The 19073-nt window shown below is 36.3% G+C and overlaps 1 protein-coding gene across 1 annotated transcript in view; it reads left to right on the forward strand.

Annotated features, from left to right (window-relative positions):
- The window catches only part of LOC5574786 (facilitated trehalose transporter Tret1), a 51236-nt gene that overhangs the window by 17177 nt on the left and 14986 nt on the right, over positions 1-19073 (forward strand). Inside the window, exon 4 of the mRNA XM_001655295.2 lies at positions 11978-12186. Coding sequence (XP_001655345.2) covers positions 11978-12186 — 209 coding nt within the window. The remainder of the gene's footprint in view (positions 1-11977; positions 12187-19073) is intronic.

Below are 19073 nucleotides of genomic sequence, written 5' to 3' on the forward strand. Positions count from 1 at the left end.
TGGTAAGAGCTCCTCCGAACTTGCTTAGCAAGAAGTACCTCGCTGCTAGAAGCCTGCTGAGCTGTTAATCCAGAATCTGGTTTGTGAAATTGCTCAAGATTTCAAGATTGAGCTACGTTTCCAGATTTCAACTAAATCCCTTTGTACGCTACTCTGTTGCTGTTGTGTACCCATGAAATATTAAGCTTGTTTGTCGAATAAACAGAGAACTTATTCACATCTTCTTCTTTTTCTTCTTCTTGGCATTAACGTCCTCACTGGGACAGAGCCTGCTTCTCAGCTTAGTGTTCTTATGACACTTCCACAGTTATTAACTGAGAGCTTTCTTTGCCAAAGTTTCCATTTTTGCATTCGTATATCGTGTGGCAGGTACGATTATACTCTATGCCCAGGGAAGTCAAGAAAATTTCCATTACGAAAAGATCCTGGACCGACCCGGAATCGAACCCAGACACCTTCAGCATGGCTTTGCTTTGTAGCCGCGGACTCTAACCACTCGGCTAAGGAAGGCCCCAGCTTATTCGCATGCATTTGCAACTTTTTCGATTTTCCATACAAAATGACCAACTTTGGTAAGTTAGATCTCAGTTATTTATGGAAATATTTACGAATGAAACATTCACAGAACATCAGATGTAACTTGAATTTTAACATATATTTTTGAAAATTTTTCCAATCACAAGTTTATAAGTAATAACGGTTTGACTAAACTGTAATTTTCGACGAAAAATTCAAAACTTTTTATCTTAAAATCTGATAGCCTTACACAAAAACTGTCTTCAACAAACTTATTAATCTCGTCAAAATCTACAACTTTTCTGAAGATTCCATGAAGCTATTCCTTCAATATGTTTAGTTATGTCAATCATAAAAAATCGTCAAAAAATTCTCTTTAGTCAAACCGTTAATGCTTTTCAACGTGTGATTGGAAAAATCACTCAAAAACATATGTTTAAATTTAAGTTATGTCTGATATTCTGTTAAAATTTCATTCAAATCAGTCCATAAATAACTGAGATATAGTTTATCAAATTTGGTCATTTTGCATGAAAAATCAAAAGAGTTGCAGTTTTTATTTCTCAGCGAAGAATCACACCATCAACGAAAATAGCGCGAAAGCAATAACCAATCGCGTGCGAGTAGCGAACGAAGTGACGAAACAACCAAGCGAGAGCCCCACCACTCGCCATCGGTGAACGGAGCTCGAGCAAATAAAACCACTGGTTGTTCTGTTCCTCGCTCATTCACAAATCGAACGGCATAACGAACGGATCAAGCAGCGGAGCAGCAAAGAAGAGCGCGTGAAAGCCACAGCAGTGTGCGAGTAGCGAACGGAACCAGAAAGCGAAAGCAACAACTGAAAATCATTCAGTTTACGGATTAGTAGTCAGCGCCAACCGGCGACCTGTTGGAAAGTAACGTTAGCAAAATATACACCATCTGCCTCTCCTTACCATTCATATTCTTGTACTTGATGAATTCAATGAAATGGTTTGGTTTGGCGATGGAGCAAAGAGTTATTAAGAATGATTTTACTTAACAAAGAGTTGTTGATAAATATTCCAATCAATAAGAGTTGTTTTGAAAAAGTTCACTTTTATCAGAAATTTCTGCTTTACCAAAGAGTTGTTAATGAAATTCCTGCAGCAAAGGGTCGAGTTTCTCCCACGAATATTTCCAGCCAGGACCAGTCATGGAGGACAATCCATCCCGAGCATCACGGCCCCCGCTTCCAAAATTCTCGAGTACGGAAATTGGAAAATTAATACATAATGCTCATCTTGTACATCCCTTGCCAAGACATCAATTTCATATAGCCTATTTCTCAGATTAACGCGATAGACTAACATGTAGAAAAATTTCAGATCAATAGTTACTTATTACAATTGGTCAGGAAACAGTATATTGAACAGTATTTAAAATCTGTCGCAATTTTAATACATTTTCCAATTTAATACTCGAGAATTTAGGAAGTGTTCCCCCATTATATGATAAATCAACGATGCTGTTTGAAATACCATACAATTCTGAGTACATGAATTTGAGAATTTACCACTGCAGCGCCGTCGGACCGTAATAACATCATATATTACGGTCCGACGGCGCTGCAGTGGTAAATTCTCAAATTCATGTAATTATGTAGGGTAAATTATGTGAACCAAATTGTAGTATACCGCGATATTTAGATCATTATAGATAAATCAGTAAATATCATCCAATAAACCCTTTTATGAACGTATGTTGGCCCTGAAAAGGGCCGATTGAGCTTGGATGCTGTGACCACGAGTTTACCACGAGGCTAAATCTAGAAGCACGGATCGGTCAACCTAGAAATCTTGAGCGATTTCACAGACCAGATGCTGGATTGGCAGCTTGAAGAATGACAGCTCAGCAGATTTCTAGCAGCGAGGTTCTTCTCGCTGAACAAGTTCGGAGGAGCTCTTACCAGCTCGAAAGCGGAATTAGAATGAAACTGAATCCGACGAAGGAAGCATGTTTTTTAACCTCAGAATAGCAGACGATGCTCCTCCCTTTTGTGCTCTTCGCTTTCTGATCGACCAATCTGGGAAATGGGTTTGTGCCAATAATGTGTTGGGCTTAGAATTACTTGAAAATTGCGGAGAATGCTAATGCGTGAGAAATTGGTCGAACATGAATTGCTGGAAGGGTTGACATTAACTAAATATTCAATACGAGATATTGATAATCAATAGTTTTCTTTATTATGACGGTAAATTTCTGATCCATGGGTGCCAAAATTATTACAATTGTTCAATGAGAATGTCTTTTCAAAAGCATTCTTAATGTGTCGCAATTTTGTTACATGTGATAATTTTGCTAATCAAAGTGTTCCCACAAAATATGGAACATCAAAGACGCTGTTAGAAATGCCACTCTATTTTACAATTGTTGTGGAATGTTGAGCACTCACCCCGATGGCACTGCAGCAGCGTCTGCGATTACAGTCTCAAAATGTTGAGTCATAAATTATTCATGACAAATGAAATTTTGTATGAAGCTGTGAAATTGATTTAGGAATATAAGAAGTCATATATAAAGTCGGAAATATTTCTCTTTTAACTCTTTTCTACTAATTTGATGACCCTGAAAAGGGCCGATGGCTTTGTTAGCTTTGATGCTCTTACAGATAAATAACACTGCGGGATGTTATCAGTTGATTGCCATGGTCAAACGGGGAATCCTCAACTCAAATGTATAAATTTGAGCAAGTTATTTGCTTATACGACGAACCGAAAGTTTCGTGACGTGGATGGCGCACAACATTAACAGGTAGTGGATCACCGGGCTTAAGTCAAAATCTGATGATGGCGGCGATGACGATGGCTGGGTGAACGCAAACAAGCGGTGAACCACAAAGCGAGAATGACTCGCCCGACCGTGTTCACAGTTCGACCGCAATTTCTCCTGTGGACTGCTGCCTCTTCTTCTTCTAGGCGGCGGCAGCGTTGATGGCTTTAGCTTCGGACGGCATCTTCTCTCGCTCGCTCGACAGTTTGATTTGACAAGACAAACGGGGCGTCCTTCGCTATCGATGTCTGTGCCTGAGAAGCACGCCCGGTCAGAGCAAGACGATCTGTTGCCTGCTGAGATGCGATCGAAGCGGAGAATTGAAAGCAAATGACGTCAAATTTTCTCTAGCACCCCTATTTATAGATTTGCTTGAAATCAACGTTCTCTTTTAAAACAGTTATTAAACTATTTGAACAGTTATGTGGGATTCAGTAAGTAAACGACATGACCCTTTAATGCCTTGTCTTTCAATCGATGTGCCATTCAAGGAATTTCGTTAAACCAGCAAACAGTTATAAGAGTTCAAAATATTTCATGCCAACGTAAGGCTCTTGGTTTTGAAATTCCAATTTCACTCCTGTATAGAGAATTTTTATTTTACTTTCAAACTGTGCGGCATAATCAAATGCAAACGCATTTTGTTCCCGATGGTTAGTGCTTGTGCTTTAACTGTTCATAAGTCGCAAGGTGGAACTTTCCCCGAGGTCGTGTACGACTATGACAAAAGCCAGGATCAGCAATTGGTATATGTTGGTTTGTCGCGGGTTACTTCACTGCAAGGACTATTTTTGACAAACTCTACCAATTCTTCCCAGTTCCATCACGCACAAGGCAGCAATTCCAAGGGTTGACTTGAGGAATGAGCTGCAGCGCTTAGGCAATCATCGATTAGTGACGCTTTGAGACGTGAAATACTGGATTATAGCGGCCAATCCTGCATATTGATGAGTATCAATGTACAGAGCCTAAATGCTCATGCAATGGATATTGCTACAGACCAAAGCACTGGACCGATTCAATCGATTTTCACGATCGAAGCCCCCGAGCTATCAAACATCTAATCTACTGGAGGAGTTTGGCGAACTACAACTGGAGCCAGAAACCGATCACCCAACCAAGCAACACAAGGAAGCAACGACCAAACAAACAAATTCCATCATCTGGCATTATTCCTGGAACACCATACACTGGTTCTCGAAACCACAGAACGACAAATAAGAACCAGGACTACCAAAATGAGTCCAAAAAGAGTTAACTTCTGAAAACTTCATCCGATCAATAACAACAAAAACTAGTACACTTACAAATTCATACACATGACAAATCAAATTATTAATCATCGTAGTTCTACGTCAACCCCGCGGTAATGTAATAGACATTACCCACCCCAATTTTTTTCTCTTCTAGAAACCCTTCTACGATTGATTTGATCGTAACCGACTCTAGTCATCTTTGTAGCCAATTATTTACATGCTTGATGTTTACTTTTCTTACAAACAAAACTTGATATTGACAATGCTCTTGAAACTTTAACAAATTCCATTGTTGGGGCCAGGAGCATTGCAATTCCAAAATGTGAAGTAAAATTTGAATCCGTGATTATAGACGTCTTAAAAACTTGAGGAGAAGGCAATTTCAACGCACTCGCGATCCTGCTATGAAAATTATATGGCAGGATTTGCAGAAAGAAATCAAGAAACGTTTTTCACAATTAAGAAACAAAAATTTTGAAAATAAAATTTCTCCATTGGACTCTGGCTTGAAAGAGGAAAACAAATTATTACTAACTAATTGCAAAATACGCTAAAAAACTTGCTATGCAGTTTGAAAGTGCGCACAATTTTTGTTCAGGACTCACTAGTCCGATAGAAAATCGTGTTACTCAGGACTTCAAAAACATTCTCAATCAAGAGAACGTTTTCGAAAATTCATGGGAGACTGATTTGGAAGAAGTGAGAACTATTAGTAAAAAAATCAAAAATATGAAAGCTCCTGGCGATGATGGAATTTTCTACATCCTCATCAAGAAACTTCCAGAAAGTAGCTTATCATTCTTAGTTGATATATTTAACAAATGATTTCAATTAGCATATTTTCCTGACAAATGGAAAAATGCTAAGGTTGTTCCAATTTTAAAACCAGACAAAAATCCTGCAGAAGCTTCTAGCTATCGTCCAATCAGTTTGCTTTCCTCCATCAGTAAACTTTTTGAAAAGGTTATTTTGAACAGAATGATGGCCCACATCAACGAAAATTCAATTTTTGCCCATGAACAGTTCGGATTCCGCCATGGACATTTGACCACTCATCAACTTTTACGTGTAACAAATTTGATCCGTTCCAACTAATCTGAAGGCTATTCTACTGGTCTTGCTCTTCTAGACATATAAAAAGCATTCGACAGTGTTTGGCATGAAGGCTTGATTGTAATATTAAAAAACTTGATCAATGCTACTCCGGATTACGGTACTACGTTACTTACACTCCACTGCCAAGTGCAATTGTAAGTCAACAATGACGATAACATTGACTTGGCTCAGCGTGCCGCAGCTTGAGTAAGGTCCTACCCCTTCAGACGACTCCGAGGGTGCTCTCTAATGAGTTGGAAATGGAATGCATTAATTTTAATGTGGATACATTCAAAGGAAAAAGTGGGTCAAACACAACTGGCTCTGATAAAACCAGAATATGGTAGCGTGCAGCGGCCTGGAGGCTTGGGGGCGCACCTAAATAAACGCACTACACGCGCGGTCAAGAACGTTTCCTCCATGACTCCGATTGTACAGCATATGTATAGCTTGAGGAACAAGCTGGATCTCCTCCGTTCCTGCTGAGTGACTGTCATATGCCGTCTGTCTATATTTGTTCTCCAAAATTGTTGGAAATTAAATGATTGTTCCTTGAGGCGCTTAACAAGAATTTATTTGGACGTTTGCCTGTATATCAGAGTTGGCTGAAGCAGCAGCCGAATTTAAAAGTTGAGATATTGTTTTGAAACAAGAATGCGGAATAACTGATCATATGGAGCTAAACTAAAGCTGATTTCCGGAAAATGGCATTTAATTCATACAACTTGTATCAAATAACATTTTGGCTATTAAATTATGAAGCATAATGAATTCTACATCCATAATAAATTATCATGAATTTTAAAGAGTGAAGTAAAAATTCAATAACAAATTAGCATGAACTTAAGTTTTTACTTTCCTGATTATAATCAACCCTTTCTAATATTTATGGAGGGATTATTAGAGTACGTTTAAGAAAAACTCTAACTGCACTTACTTTTGAACACTTTAGCAAAATAAAAAAAAAAAACATTAGAAATCATTAGTAAGGCGAACATGTAGTTTTAAACTCTAAAATGTTGCTTATCTTGACAGATAGGCGTATTTCGTCGACGACTAACAGACTTCTTCAGTGTCGAGCACTCGGCAAACTCAAATCGAATTCAATGCGTGATTCTCTAAATACATAATGATCTCAAAGAATTCCACTATTGATCTTTACGATTCTTCATAAGAAAATCATATGAAATTATATCCATTCATAGTATGACCGCTGTTGGCGCATAACTGATAGTTGGTAACCCTAGAGAGATGCGATCGTTCTTTTATCTTAAATAATGCAAAAGAAAGTAAAAGTAAACTATCAGATAAGAATTTTCGCTCTAATCTATTGAATCTATCAAGTTTAAAACCAGTTAAGTAAGCGTCTAACGGCACTGATAATTGTGAGTTATTATAATTGTTTTCTAAAATAAAATATGTATCTACCCGAGCATAATAAAATAACTACTGAATACCAAATTAATTTCCAATACATTCAACATTAACGAGGTATGAGATCTGCATAAGAGGTAAAATACCTCAAATAATACCTTCTGCATGTTCTACAAATATCAAGAAGATAATTAGATCAGGTATTGTAATACTTAAATAATACATGATGGATTTTCATATAAAAGTGAAATTTTCCAATAGTAGCTCAATACATCCAGCAGTACTCAATAGCTATCAAATACAAAAATGAAGATTTTTTAATTGTTTTAAACATTTTATCCAATACCATTATAATACCAAAAATAGATATTGACAACTGAACAATATCTAATTACGGTATGATACTAGAATATGGTATACATAAGTTATTGACGGATTCCATGTCAAATCGGTCAGTCACAGAACTCGAACATCTTCGATTTGGATTAAATTTTGCACATGTTTTTGGTATAGTAGAATAAGTGTTTTCCATAGAAAAATTGATCATTTTGACTCAAGTGTAACTTTTGAAGATGGCCTATAATTTTCTGCATGCAGCTTATTTGAAAAATTCTAATTCCGAAACTGTTGATTTAAGAGAAAAATGTTCTATGAAGAAGTTGTAGTGAACCGTTTGGACTATAAGAAAAAAAATATACACTGAAAAAATGTTTTATTTATTTTCATATAAAAATAAAAAAATAAATAAATTTTAAATTACACAAAAAACCCATTTTTAATATTTTTTTTTTAAATTTTCACCATATAATCTTGATAGTAAAAAGATGTTTAGGACAAAGTTTCATGATGGAGAAATTTTAAATAAAAAAGTTTTTCTAAGAACAACTTTTGGTCGATTTTTCAAATTTTGATTTTTTGTCAAAATAAATACGTTCTGATGATACAGTAAGCATCTTGAAATGATTCCAAGCCATAATGATTACATGGATAATTATTCTAGAAGTAGCCTTTTTCGAATTATATCGAGTTTAATGCCTAAAAATTGTGTAACTATTAAAATAAGCCATTTTGTTAAATTATTCGCGTTTCTCCATTAATAATAATACGTTTTCGAGAGTAAAGACCATACTTCTTTCCACTTACTTATTTTCCTTGATGGAGATTCACGAATAACTAATGGAAATGGCCTATTTCAATATTTGAATAATATTTTTTGCATTAAACTCGATATAATTCAAAAATGGCTACTTCTAGAGAAATTATTCATAAAATCATTATGGCTTAGAATCAGAACGTATTTATTTTGACGAAAAATCAAAATTTTGAAAATCGTCCAAAAGTGATTCTTAGAAAAACTTTTTTATTAAAAATTTCTCCATCATGAAACTTTGTCTCAAACATCTGTTTACTATCAAGATTCTATGGTGAAAATTTGCAAAATATTAAAAATGGGGTTTTTGTGTAATTTAAAATTTAAGTTTTATTTTTGAATTTTTCATGAAAATAAATAAAATATTTTTTCACTGTGTATTTTTTTCTTATAGTCCAAACGGTTCACTACAACTTCTTCATAGAACATTTTTCTCTTAAATAAACAGTTTCGGAGTTAGAATTTTTCAAATAAGTTGCATGCAAAAATTTATAGGCCATTTTCAAAAGTTACACTTGAGTCAAAATGATCAATTTTTCTATGGAAAACACATATTCTACCATACCAAAAACATGTGCAAAATTTAATCCAAATCGAAGACTATCGAGCACGATTTTTATTTTTTTCGACTCATTCTGGATGGAATCCGTCTTCCCTTTGTTACAGGATTCTTTTCTGATTTGGATATCTATTTTGTTACTGATTTATAATGAAACTCGTGAATTTTTCCTATTAGGGGAACTGTGGGTAAAATGAACAGGGGGGGGGGGGGGGTAAAATGAACAGGTTTGTGTTTTACGGTAATTATGCTTTAAATCTATGCAAAACATTGCACCATCCTTAATCCTCAGACTAAAGAACTATTTCGACAACTCTATCGCGTCAAAAGGTGGAAAAGTAAACAAAAACAAAATACGCCTCTCCGTTTTTTCACATGATGTAATTTTTCACTCCTGGAATTTAAGGTTTTTATGACTTAAATCACCAAAAATCTATTGAACTGCGTAGCACATCATATCTTTAAAGTATTTATGATAAGCAGACGGAAATTGAAAGTATTTTTATCTTCTAAATTCTTAGTACAAATGATTTAAAATGTTGATTCTTTGGGGGTAAAATGAACCACTCGAGATGGGGGTAATATGAACACCATGGCAGGGCGAATACTACCGGTTTCTATTTCAGATTCCGCGAGTTTTCCGGAGAAAATACAAAGACATACATGGACAACCATCCAAATGGTCGAGGCTAAACGTTCCATTGATTCTGGTATGTATGTGTGATATGCATTGATCATGTACCAGATACCGAGAATCATGCCGCAATCCGTTCAATTTGAATGATGTTCATTTTACCCCCAACATGTGTTCGTTTTACCCCCAGTATATGTTAATATTACCCCCATTATATGTTCATTTTACCCCCAAGTATGTGTTCATATTACCCCCGTTACATGTTCATTTTACCCACATGTTTGTAACATTGACTCTGTGGAAAGAAATTTTCAAAATTATAATTATTTTGAAAAAATTCTATTTCCATCACAATATTTCAACTTGTTACGTTGCATAAAGATCCTTCTTCAATTCCGAGCAATTGAAAAGAATCTGACAGCTTCATAAGCAAGAAAACGCGAAAATTGCTTAAGGTGTTCATTTTACCCCCAGTTCCCCTACATTTATTCGTTTGGTTTGAATAATTACCAAAATTTTGAACGATAATATATTTAGTTATGATTGGATGAAATATAAATTCAATTTCATGTATCGTTGACAACGGTTATCAAAAATTAAATCTGCATTCTTTGAAGTACATAAAAGTTCATAATCGCATACCAGGCCCATGTTTGCTAGATTTTCTGTTCACATGGGACAATTATACAGTTTTGGGCTGAATACCCGAGAATATATTCTCATGTTAACCTCATTTCGAATGAAATAGCGGAAGCTGTCCATCAATCAGTCAGAACATTATGAATTTCTGTTATATTCTCACACCCAAAAGCAGAAAAAAAAATTATAGTAGATCCTACAAAAACAACTTAAGCTTTCCAGTGAAGTATATTGCCAGGAATTTCGTAAAAAAGGTTCAGAAATCCTACGGTACATTCCTGTTTTTTAGATAGAAATTAAGTATATTTTCAAATTCAGTTTAAGCTGAAATTATCCCACAAATTTCTTAAGAAGTTCATCCAAAGCTTTTTTGTATGTGTTACTCTAGAAATCAGAATGTAATAGGATACGGTTAAGGAGTGGTTCGTAAAGTAATTTGTAAAGAAGTCCCTAAAAAAATAATAAGGTATTTCTGGAAGGTCAAAAGCCCAACAATGGAAAGTAGATTTCTATTTATTTATGGCGGAATCCCGGGATGAACATCAGGAAAAAATGGAGTAATTTATAAGATCTGAAAGAATTGAATTTCGGTTGACTTTTTTTGAAAAGCTAAAGAATTGATTGCAAAATCATTTAGTAAATTTAGTAAATAAATAGGAATGTTTAAATGTTTTACAATTTTCTTAGGTAGGTATTTTTGAAAAAAAATTTATTATCTTCGTGAAAGTTTTGAATAAATGCGAGGAGTAACATCAAATTTATTTTTAGGTATACTAAAAACACTTAAATAAATTTCTGGGAAAAAATAAAGATAAATCTGTAGAGAGCTTCTCTGAAAAATTGCGTAGAATATTTTCCCAAATAAATCCTTCTGATTGGTGGAATTTTTAAAAATATTTTTCTTAGCTATTAGAGCTATTTTATGAATTATTTGGTGAGATCAGAGAGCGAAACTTCAAGAAAAATCTGTTGAGTCATAACTACTAATCCGAGGAATGATTTCACAGCGTAACAAAAATGACATTTTTGCGTGTCTTAAGAACCAAATGATGTATCTCTTGTAGATTTGGGGTCGCTGTATCTGATGCCTTTCTCAGAAATGTCCCTGCACTTTTTAGCTACAAGTCGTCAAAGTTGTATAAAACACTGGTTTAAGTGATGTTTCCATGAAATTTGATCAATCAAACTTTTTTGTGGTCCAATCCAGCAAGCATGCAAAATAGGACTTCAACTTTCATTTCAGATATAATTTGGTTGAAATTTAAGAATGTATATTTTCCGTAGTGAAAATTGAAAACTAGATGTGCAGCGATATGAAACAAAATCATAAGCAAATAAAATCTACACAAATCTATGCAAACTACTAAATTTGTGGAAATCGTGTTTATTGCGACCAACACTTTAGTTAAACAAAAATTTGTTATGCCCCCTCCAGAAAAAAAATCCTAGCTACGCCAATGCTCAAGGCTTAGGAAGGTTTTAGTTTGTCTAAACTGTTATTTGTTTATGATTCGCAAAATTTCATGCATTTCCAAATGATTTTATATGCGTAAAATAGCAAAGTTTCCTAAACTATGTTTTTGTGTTAGTGGAAGATAGTCCCAAACTATCAGTTTCAAACATACATTTACATAAAACTGACACATACGAATTCCATGTCTATGTGTCAGTCATAGAACTCGACCATCTTTGGTTTGCAATTAAGTTGAAACATTCTAGCTCCGAAACTGATGTTTGTTTTTGAAACAAACGACCACCGCTTTAACGAGTGATCAATTTCACCCTCAACATAAGAGCAACATTTAATACAAGCGTAAAAACTGTTTGAAATGATCATTTTTACTAGAAGTAACGTTAACAAAATACTAACAATTTTGCTACATACTTCCATCTGGTCGGGAAGATAAGAAATGGTCCCTTTTTGAAATCCAATCTTTTCCTTTTCTTTTTCCTCTTTTCAGCCAGCGTGCACAGCCTAGCCACGCCAATCGGTTCGTTCGCTTCCGGTCCCATCATGGACCGCTGGGGTCGCAAACCGGCTCTGATGCTTGCGATCGTTCCGCTCTTCTTTGGATGGGTCTTCCTGGCGACTGCGTCATCGCACTTCCTCATACTGGTTGGACGAGTTGTTGCCGGTATAGCCGTTGGATTGATTGCCGCCCCCGCACAGGTATGCAAAAAAAAAAACGGTATCGATCGAACATCCACGCGTTCAAGAGGGGACTTTCCGATGGATTTCCATAACAAACAACCGGTAACTCTCTTGGCGACATAATCCTGTTTGCTTTCTGCCTTGCCATTGACTTCATCGCCGCGGCGTAGAGGCGTTCAAAAGAGCCAACGAACGACCTTGCCGGACAGTTATCCGATCTACTGGAAGACGACTATCCACACAGGCAGAGCTCTCTGTATGAGAACGGGCATCTGCTCACGTTCGCCAATTTTCAAGATCAAAAAGCTGCTACTTTCCATAATTTATTCGCTGCATCTTCCTGAGCTAGGGTTGATCGTTTTTTCTGGCTTGAGGAGGGAAACTAAACGATATCGGCGATGTCTCTATATATTGCGAACGTGGGACGATTCGCTAAAAAACGTTAACATAAAGACTTCTTCTTCTTTTCTGACATTACAACCCTGCTTTTCAGCTTAATGTTCTTATGAGCACTTCCACAATTCTTAACTGAGAGCTTTTTTTGACAATTGACCATGTTTGCATTCGTATATTGTGTAGCAGGCACGAAGATAATCTATGCCCTAGAAAATCAAGAAAATTTCGAAAATATTCTCGACCGGTTGGATTCGAACCTACGACCCTCCGCTTACGTTCGATGTGCGTCTACCACTGCTGCTGTCTAGATCCTTTTAGTATAAGGACGTTTCGTCTATTTAAATGGACGTTTGTCATTAAGGCAGCACCGTTTAGTCACGTTTAGTCAACGTCCCGCGACAAACCCTACATCAGATGCTTCATATTTCGGCACAACGCGCGCGTAGTGAGGTGTTCAAATCATGTTGCTGCAAGAGCGACGGCCCTCTTAGAGCGTTCAAATACTAGGGGTATTCACTTAACAGCGTAACCCGCTGCGTAAGTTATGCTAAATGGTCTAATGCACGTGTTCACTATCTGACGTTTGAGTGGTGCCGTGTTATTTACGTGACCATGGTAACGAATGAATTCGGCACCGCTTGAACGTCAATTTAGTAAACTTGTGCATTGGTTCATTGATTATCCTAAATATTTCAACTGGCAATGAAACGTTTCGGAACGTTCAGTCAATCTAAGAATGCTTTGGTGATTTGACAATTGGAAAAATGAAATAAACAACCACATCCCAATTTTGTTTTCTCAAAACCAACTTCTACCATCAGCAATAGACAAATTAAGTTGAAAATACTCCATGCTGGACATTTTGCAACATGCACATATCAACCGTGAATTCTTAAGCGGAGCAATGTTTATCTATGTATGAAACCTCAAGATTTGTTTCTAGAAAATTTTGCGTTAAGGATAAAAAACTGCTCTGTGCACCAAGCCTACAAAATAAACGAGATAAGAGAAAATGAACCGGATAGTTGTTTGAGATTCAAAGTGGGTGAATATATGTGGTGGACTTTTATTTCAAATAAATTGAGTGATCGACGTCTAGGTTATAATAGATTGACTGCCAGGATCCAAGATTGGTTTCTGGTCCACCTTGAAATGTTGGGCTATCTTCTTGCCATAGATTTCAAGAATTAAGTCCTGCTGCTGAAGCCTGCAAGGAAGCGGAAGTACTTAGATGGAATTGCTGGAAATTATTACTTTACTTTATTATTCAGTTTTCAAAATACTTGGATGGACCAAGCAATTGCACTAGTTTGAATCTGTTTGAATAATTTACCTGCATAACTAATACAAATACGTAACTTTGTGTGACAAATACATCAAATTGAACAACAAATTCCAGTTCAAATGACAATGAATAACTGACGTTAATAACGGATGACTAGATAAACAACCTCTCATTTCAACCAGCGGAAGAATATTTCATTTGAAATATTTCATTGCTACAGTTACGCAGATTATCAATTTACGCGACTTTAAGTGAATACCCCTACTGTGTTGTTTGTCGCTAGAGACGATTTTTTTCGATTCTTGGTCGACGACTAAAAAGCTTTTCTCATATTTCGTTTTCAATGTTCACCCAAATTCATAAAATAAAACAAAAGTAAAGTGATGGAACTTTGCGAAACGCCCAGAAATAATTTGACATCCTGTGTAAATCAGGTGCATCTTCAACGCCCTGTTTGATATTAATCGAAATTGTCAAGCTGTATTAACTCCCTGGAGTAATTTGACCTTGTTTCATGTAGATCAGCTGTATCTTGGCGTCCTGAAGGACATACATTGAAAAATCGAGCTCTATCAAAAACTGAAGTAATTTGACTTTATCGTATGTAGATCAGGCAGGTCCGACACACTCGGGCATAGATTGGGTATCACTTCTAGTACTGCATTTGGTCCCCCGGTAGTGCAAAAGGTACCCAAGTTTGACAGATCGCAGTACACTTTTCACGGCATTCTAGATTACCTTATGAGCCATAAAATTTTGAGCAACTGCAAGGGACATGGAGGTCTTTAATTTGTCTTTGGATCAGGTGCATCTTAAGCCTCGTAGAACATCGGTAGAAATTGTCAAGATGTATCCAGTACCGTAGCGTGCGGTAGGCCAGGTTGGCACCCGCCAAGGGCGCCAGACTTTGGAGGGCGCCAAAATGCGTCACGCATATGGTAAATTTTGAAAGAGATTTATAAAATAAGGACGCCTCTTTAAGGACTGTTCATTTAAGAAAGTGGACACGTGTTTTTTACAATAAACTGTTTATTTTCGAACAAATTCATGAGTTTACCTAAAATACATGGAAATCAACGTAATTTCGATCAAATTCACATAAATTTGAACATTTATTGAGCATTGCTGGAGAATGCTCTTACTTTTCTTTTGATACCTCCCATAAAATTCTGCACAATTTTTTTCGGGACTTTTCGAACTGCTTTTTGAACTGCTGACCACATTTTCTTGAAAAAATCGATGGAGCTTGCTTCTCTTCCAACCTTCTTAAGATGCCGTTTGATTATTGCCCAATATGTTTCAATGAGGCGTAGTTCTGAGCAATTTGATGGATTCGATCATTTTTCTACAAATTCGACTTATTCCTTCTTGAGCATCTCCAAAGTAGCTGAAGCATAGTGAGCCGATGCTAGGTCTGGCAAAAACAATGGAGGCATGGTATGCTTTCAGTAAATGGGCAGAAGCCATTTTTTAATGCATTCAGTTCTGTAATTTTCGCCGTTGATTGAACCCGTCGTGAAATATGTAGTACTTTCATACCGCAGGAGCAAATTGCTTGCCATACCAAATCATTTTTCCCAAATTTTTCTGTTGGGATGTATCGTACGTCGTCAGGAATATCTGTTTTGGCCACAGCGTTGAAAAAATTCAATTTGGACACTTCGCGATTTAATCTAAATCTCGGAACGGCAGTTTTTCTGTACACCATTTGTGCAGAAAAAAATGGAGAGTCGCCATGTCAATTCGACCCATCGTTTAGAATTTATAATTTTTTTATGTCAACTTTTGTCTGCTGTCAAAATAAACACTTGAGATCACACTGAAACAAAATTTTATTTGTTTTTATGGAATTTTTACACCAAAATGCTTATATTTAGGTGTCCACTTTCTTAAATGAACAGTCCTTAGTCACAATTTCAAAATAAATTCCGCATCGTAATAATGGAAAATTTAAACATTTCTTCAATCGCTTAATTTAGATTCTGGATGATCCCCATAGATTAATTTCAAAATTTAACATTTCAGTTTGTATAAATTAATTAACTTATTACGCGTGGTAAAGATGGATAAATTATCGGTGAAATCATAAAAAAATTCATGTGCTCGGCTGGGATTCGAACCCAGGACTCTTGTATGCTAGACTTGTATGCTAGAGCGCTTCATCAACTAAACTACCGAGCCACTTGGTGACCCAATAACTCAGTTGGTTACAAGTTTAGAATTCCAATCCCCACAGACCACACAGACCTTTTTCATAACCCACATCCATCCATCTCATATTTACTACAGACGCGCGCAGAGCGAGTGCGATTTGTTTGAGTTTGTATAGATACTTGCTAAATCTATAAGTGATCTGTCTTGTATTTTTATACTCCTTAAAACTGGTTATGCTTAAACCAGTTTTAACGGCTTTAAAAATAAAGTTTGTGGTATTCAATTCGAGGTTCATACTGAGAAGAAATAAAGAAATAGCGTGAGCGTGAGCGAAAGTTAGGGCCCTATTTTATAAGTCAAGTCGATCAAAAAATAGACGTATTAGAAATTAGACCGCTATGGACCGATGCACGAATTCACTAATTTGACGTTTAAGCGGTGCCGAATTCACTGGTTTCCATGGTCACATAAATAACACGGCACCGCTTAAACGTCAGATAATGAACTCGTGCATAGGTCCATTGTCGCTGCTTATCTTGTGACCAACATCTAGTATGCGCTCTTTGGAGGTGGTACTCAAAGTGTCAAATTTTCTTCAACTTATCCATAGCAACCTGCTTTCGAAATCAAAATATTGATTCTTTCACATTTCTACCCTTCGCCCGAGCGTGTTTGATGGAAAAGTCATTCGTGTGATTTCTCATACATTTTCGTCTGGATTTGTCGTTTGCACTGGGTGATTTTTTTTTAAGTGAGGTAACCAAAAACACATTGCTGAGCTGCTGCCTGATTACATTCAATGAAGACCTCTCAAGGGATGATGGATTTGAAGTATCCAAATCGTAATTAAACTATGTAAAGATATGCTCCCCCGGCACACTTCAACTTGCAGCATCATGAGCGTTAAAGCAAAAATTCCAGTACTATATGACGGGAGGGGAAACCAAAGATGCAGTATCGCCACAAAATTAAACTTGTATAAGCAATTTGTCCAACTGCATGATACCATCGTTGTTTCATTAAGTTAAAACAATAGAAATATTAGTAGTAGAACGCTAGTGGCGTTGTTGTCACAAAACTGATTTTTATCATTATTACCTTAAATTGTGTTTTTTCATAGTTTGTCCAATACTAAGTCGTTGTTTTGGTTTTTAAAATTAATCTGACACTTTGAGGCCCGGTACTCAATCTGCCAATTCGTGGCAAACTGGATGTTGGTAACACGAACAGCAGCGACATTAGCATTCTTAGGTTAATGCTTCTACTGTTAAAACACACAATTCCTGTTTCGAGCCCTGTTAAGTTGCGAAAGTATTGCTTGCACTTGTGGTCACATAAAAGCTTATACATATTCTAGATTACTACCAATTGAGTTTATATAACTGCAACTCTCATTATGTGGGTTTTTCTTCCTAAGCTGTCCCAGAGATTAGACTCGTCACTTCTTTTTCAACATCAGAATATTAGAAAAAAAAAACACAACAAACTGTCTGACACTTTGAGTACCGGTGGACCGCGCCAATAAAAAATCAAGGCTACTGTGGTTGGTCCATCTACATCACAGCCATTGTATGGAGCAAACAGCGCCTCTAGCGTTCTAATTCTAATATTTCTATTATCAAAAACGACTCGACTGGAGTCACTGTCGACCAAAAACTTTGCTCGACTCGGCTCTGTCACTCGAGTTTATCGACAGTTTTCACTCTATGTGACTGGATTACTATGGGAGTCGACGAATGACATCTGAAATATGCATGCTTATTTTGATCGACGATGACTATACACTGAGGGAAGCAAACGTAAGACTGTCATAAGATTTGCTTATGGAATTACGACACAAGAAAAATCTTTGAAATTCATAAGACCATCGTATGGATTTCGGCAGATGTTGTTTCCATAATACACCTCGAAGGAATTTCGTAAGATGATCTTATGAACCAGCATTGACTTGATAACAAAATCCATAGATAGTCTTATGAATTACGTTCTGATCCATTCTTGGTTCCATAAGACTGTCTTGTGTAATTTGAGCTTTAGATTATAAATTTCAATGAATGAATAATACTAATCCGCGTTGAAAAATAGGTTAACCAACTTGGGAAAATCAAATTATCATCCATTTTGTCGTGTCGCAATTCGATTAAAGCACTTTACTGTAAGCATTAGAATCGATTTGCGATACTACAAAATGGATGAAAATTCGATTTTCTCTAGTTGGCTAACCTATTTTGAACACGAAGAAGTATATTATAGCAGCGAAACATTAATGAGAAAAGTTGTGAAGAACGCCTGAATTGGTGCAGGTTTACGTTAGGGGCGGATTAATGGATGAGGGGGGTTTGTGATTTCTTACGCGTCATACAAATTGTTTTGAATTTTCAGTCAAAAATCTTATTCTTTGGATCCAATTCCTTAATCTGATCGAAAGCGAAATTGATGATAAATAGAAAATATTTACCCTTTGATGCATTAGAAACGGAGTCAGCCAGCGACAAATCAGCAAACACGTCCATTTCGGAAGCCATATTGAATTTCTGATAGTGAAATGGCTGTACCGAGAAAATTTGCCTCACGTGGTTCTTCACAATGATGAACAATGGGGTTCATAAGCGTTCTTATGACATTGACAATTGATTGTTATGAAAAAATTACACTTGTCTTATGAATCTCAATCTCGTCGAATGAAATACGCAAGTGTCTTATGAACCAACAAAAAAATAATAAAAAACGCGTTCATTAGTGTGATCTTATGAAAATCATGCGAGATTTTTGCCTCAGTGTAGACGAGTCACATGAATCTGCTCGATTTACAAAATAGACCTCTTATTGTGTAATAGATATTTGTTACAAACACAATCTCATTGAACCACAACTGTGCACAGGTTGAATCCTCAGAAAATTCAAAAAGAAATTGAGAGAATCTTTCACAGGGTTCTCCGAGTACGGTACATAATGATCACAACAAATCCTGGACTGCAATTGGGTCCTAAAATGTTGAATGAAATCTTGTTTTTATTTAATGACACGAAAGAACATGTTACTGCAACTATTTTAGCAATTTTTCCCGCTC

This window comes from Aedes aegypti, chromosome 3, assembly GCF_002204515.2.
Source record: "Aedes aegypti strain LVP_AGWG chromosome 3, AaegL5.0 Primary Assembly, whole genome shotgun sequence".
In the NCBI taxonomy this organism is placed as follows: domain Eukaryota; kingdom Metazoa; phylum Arthropoda; class Insecta; order Diptera; family Culicidae; genus Aedes; species Aedes aegypti.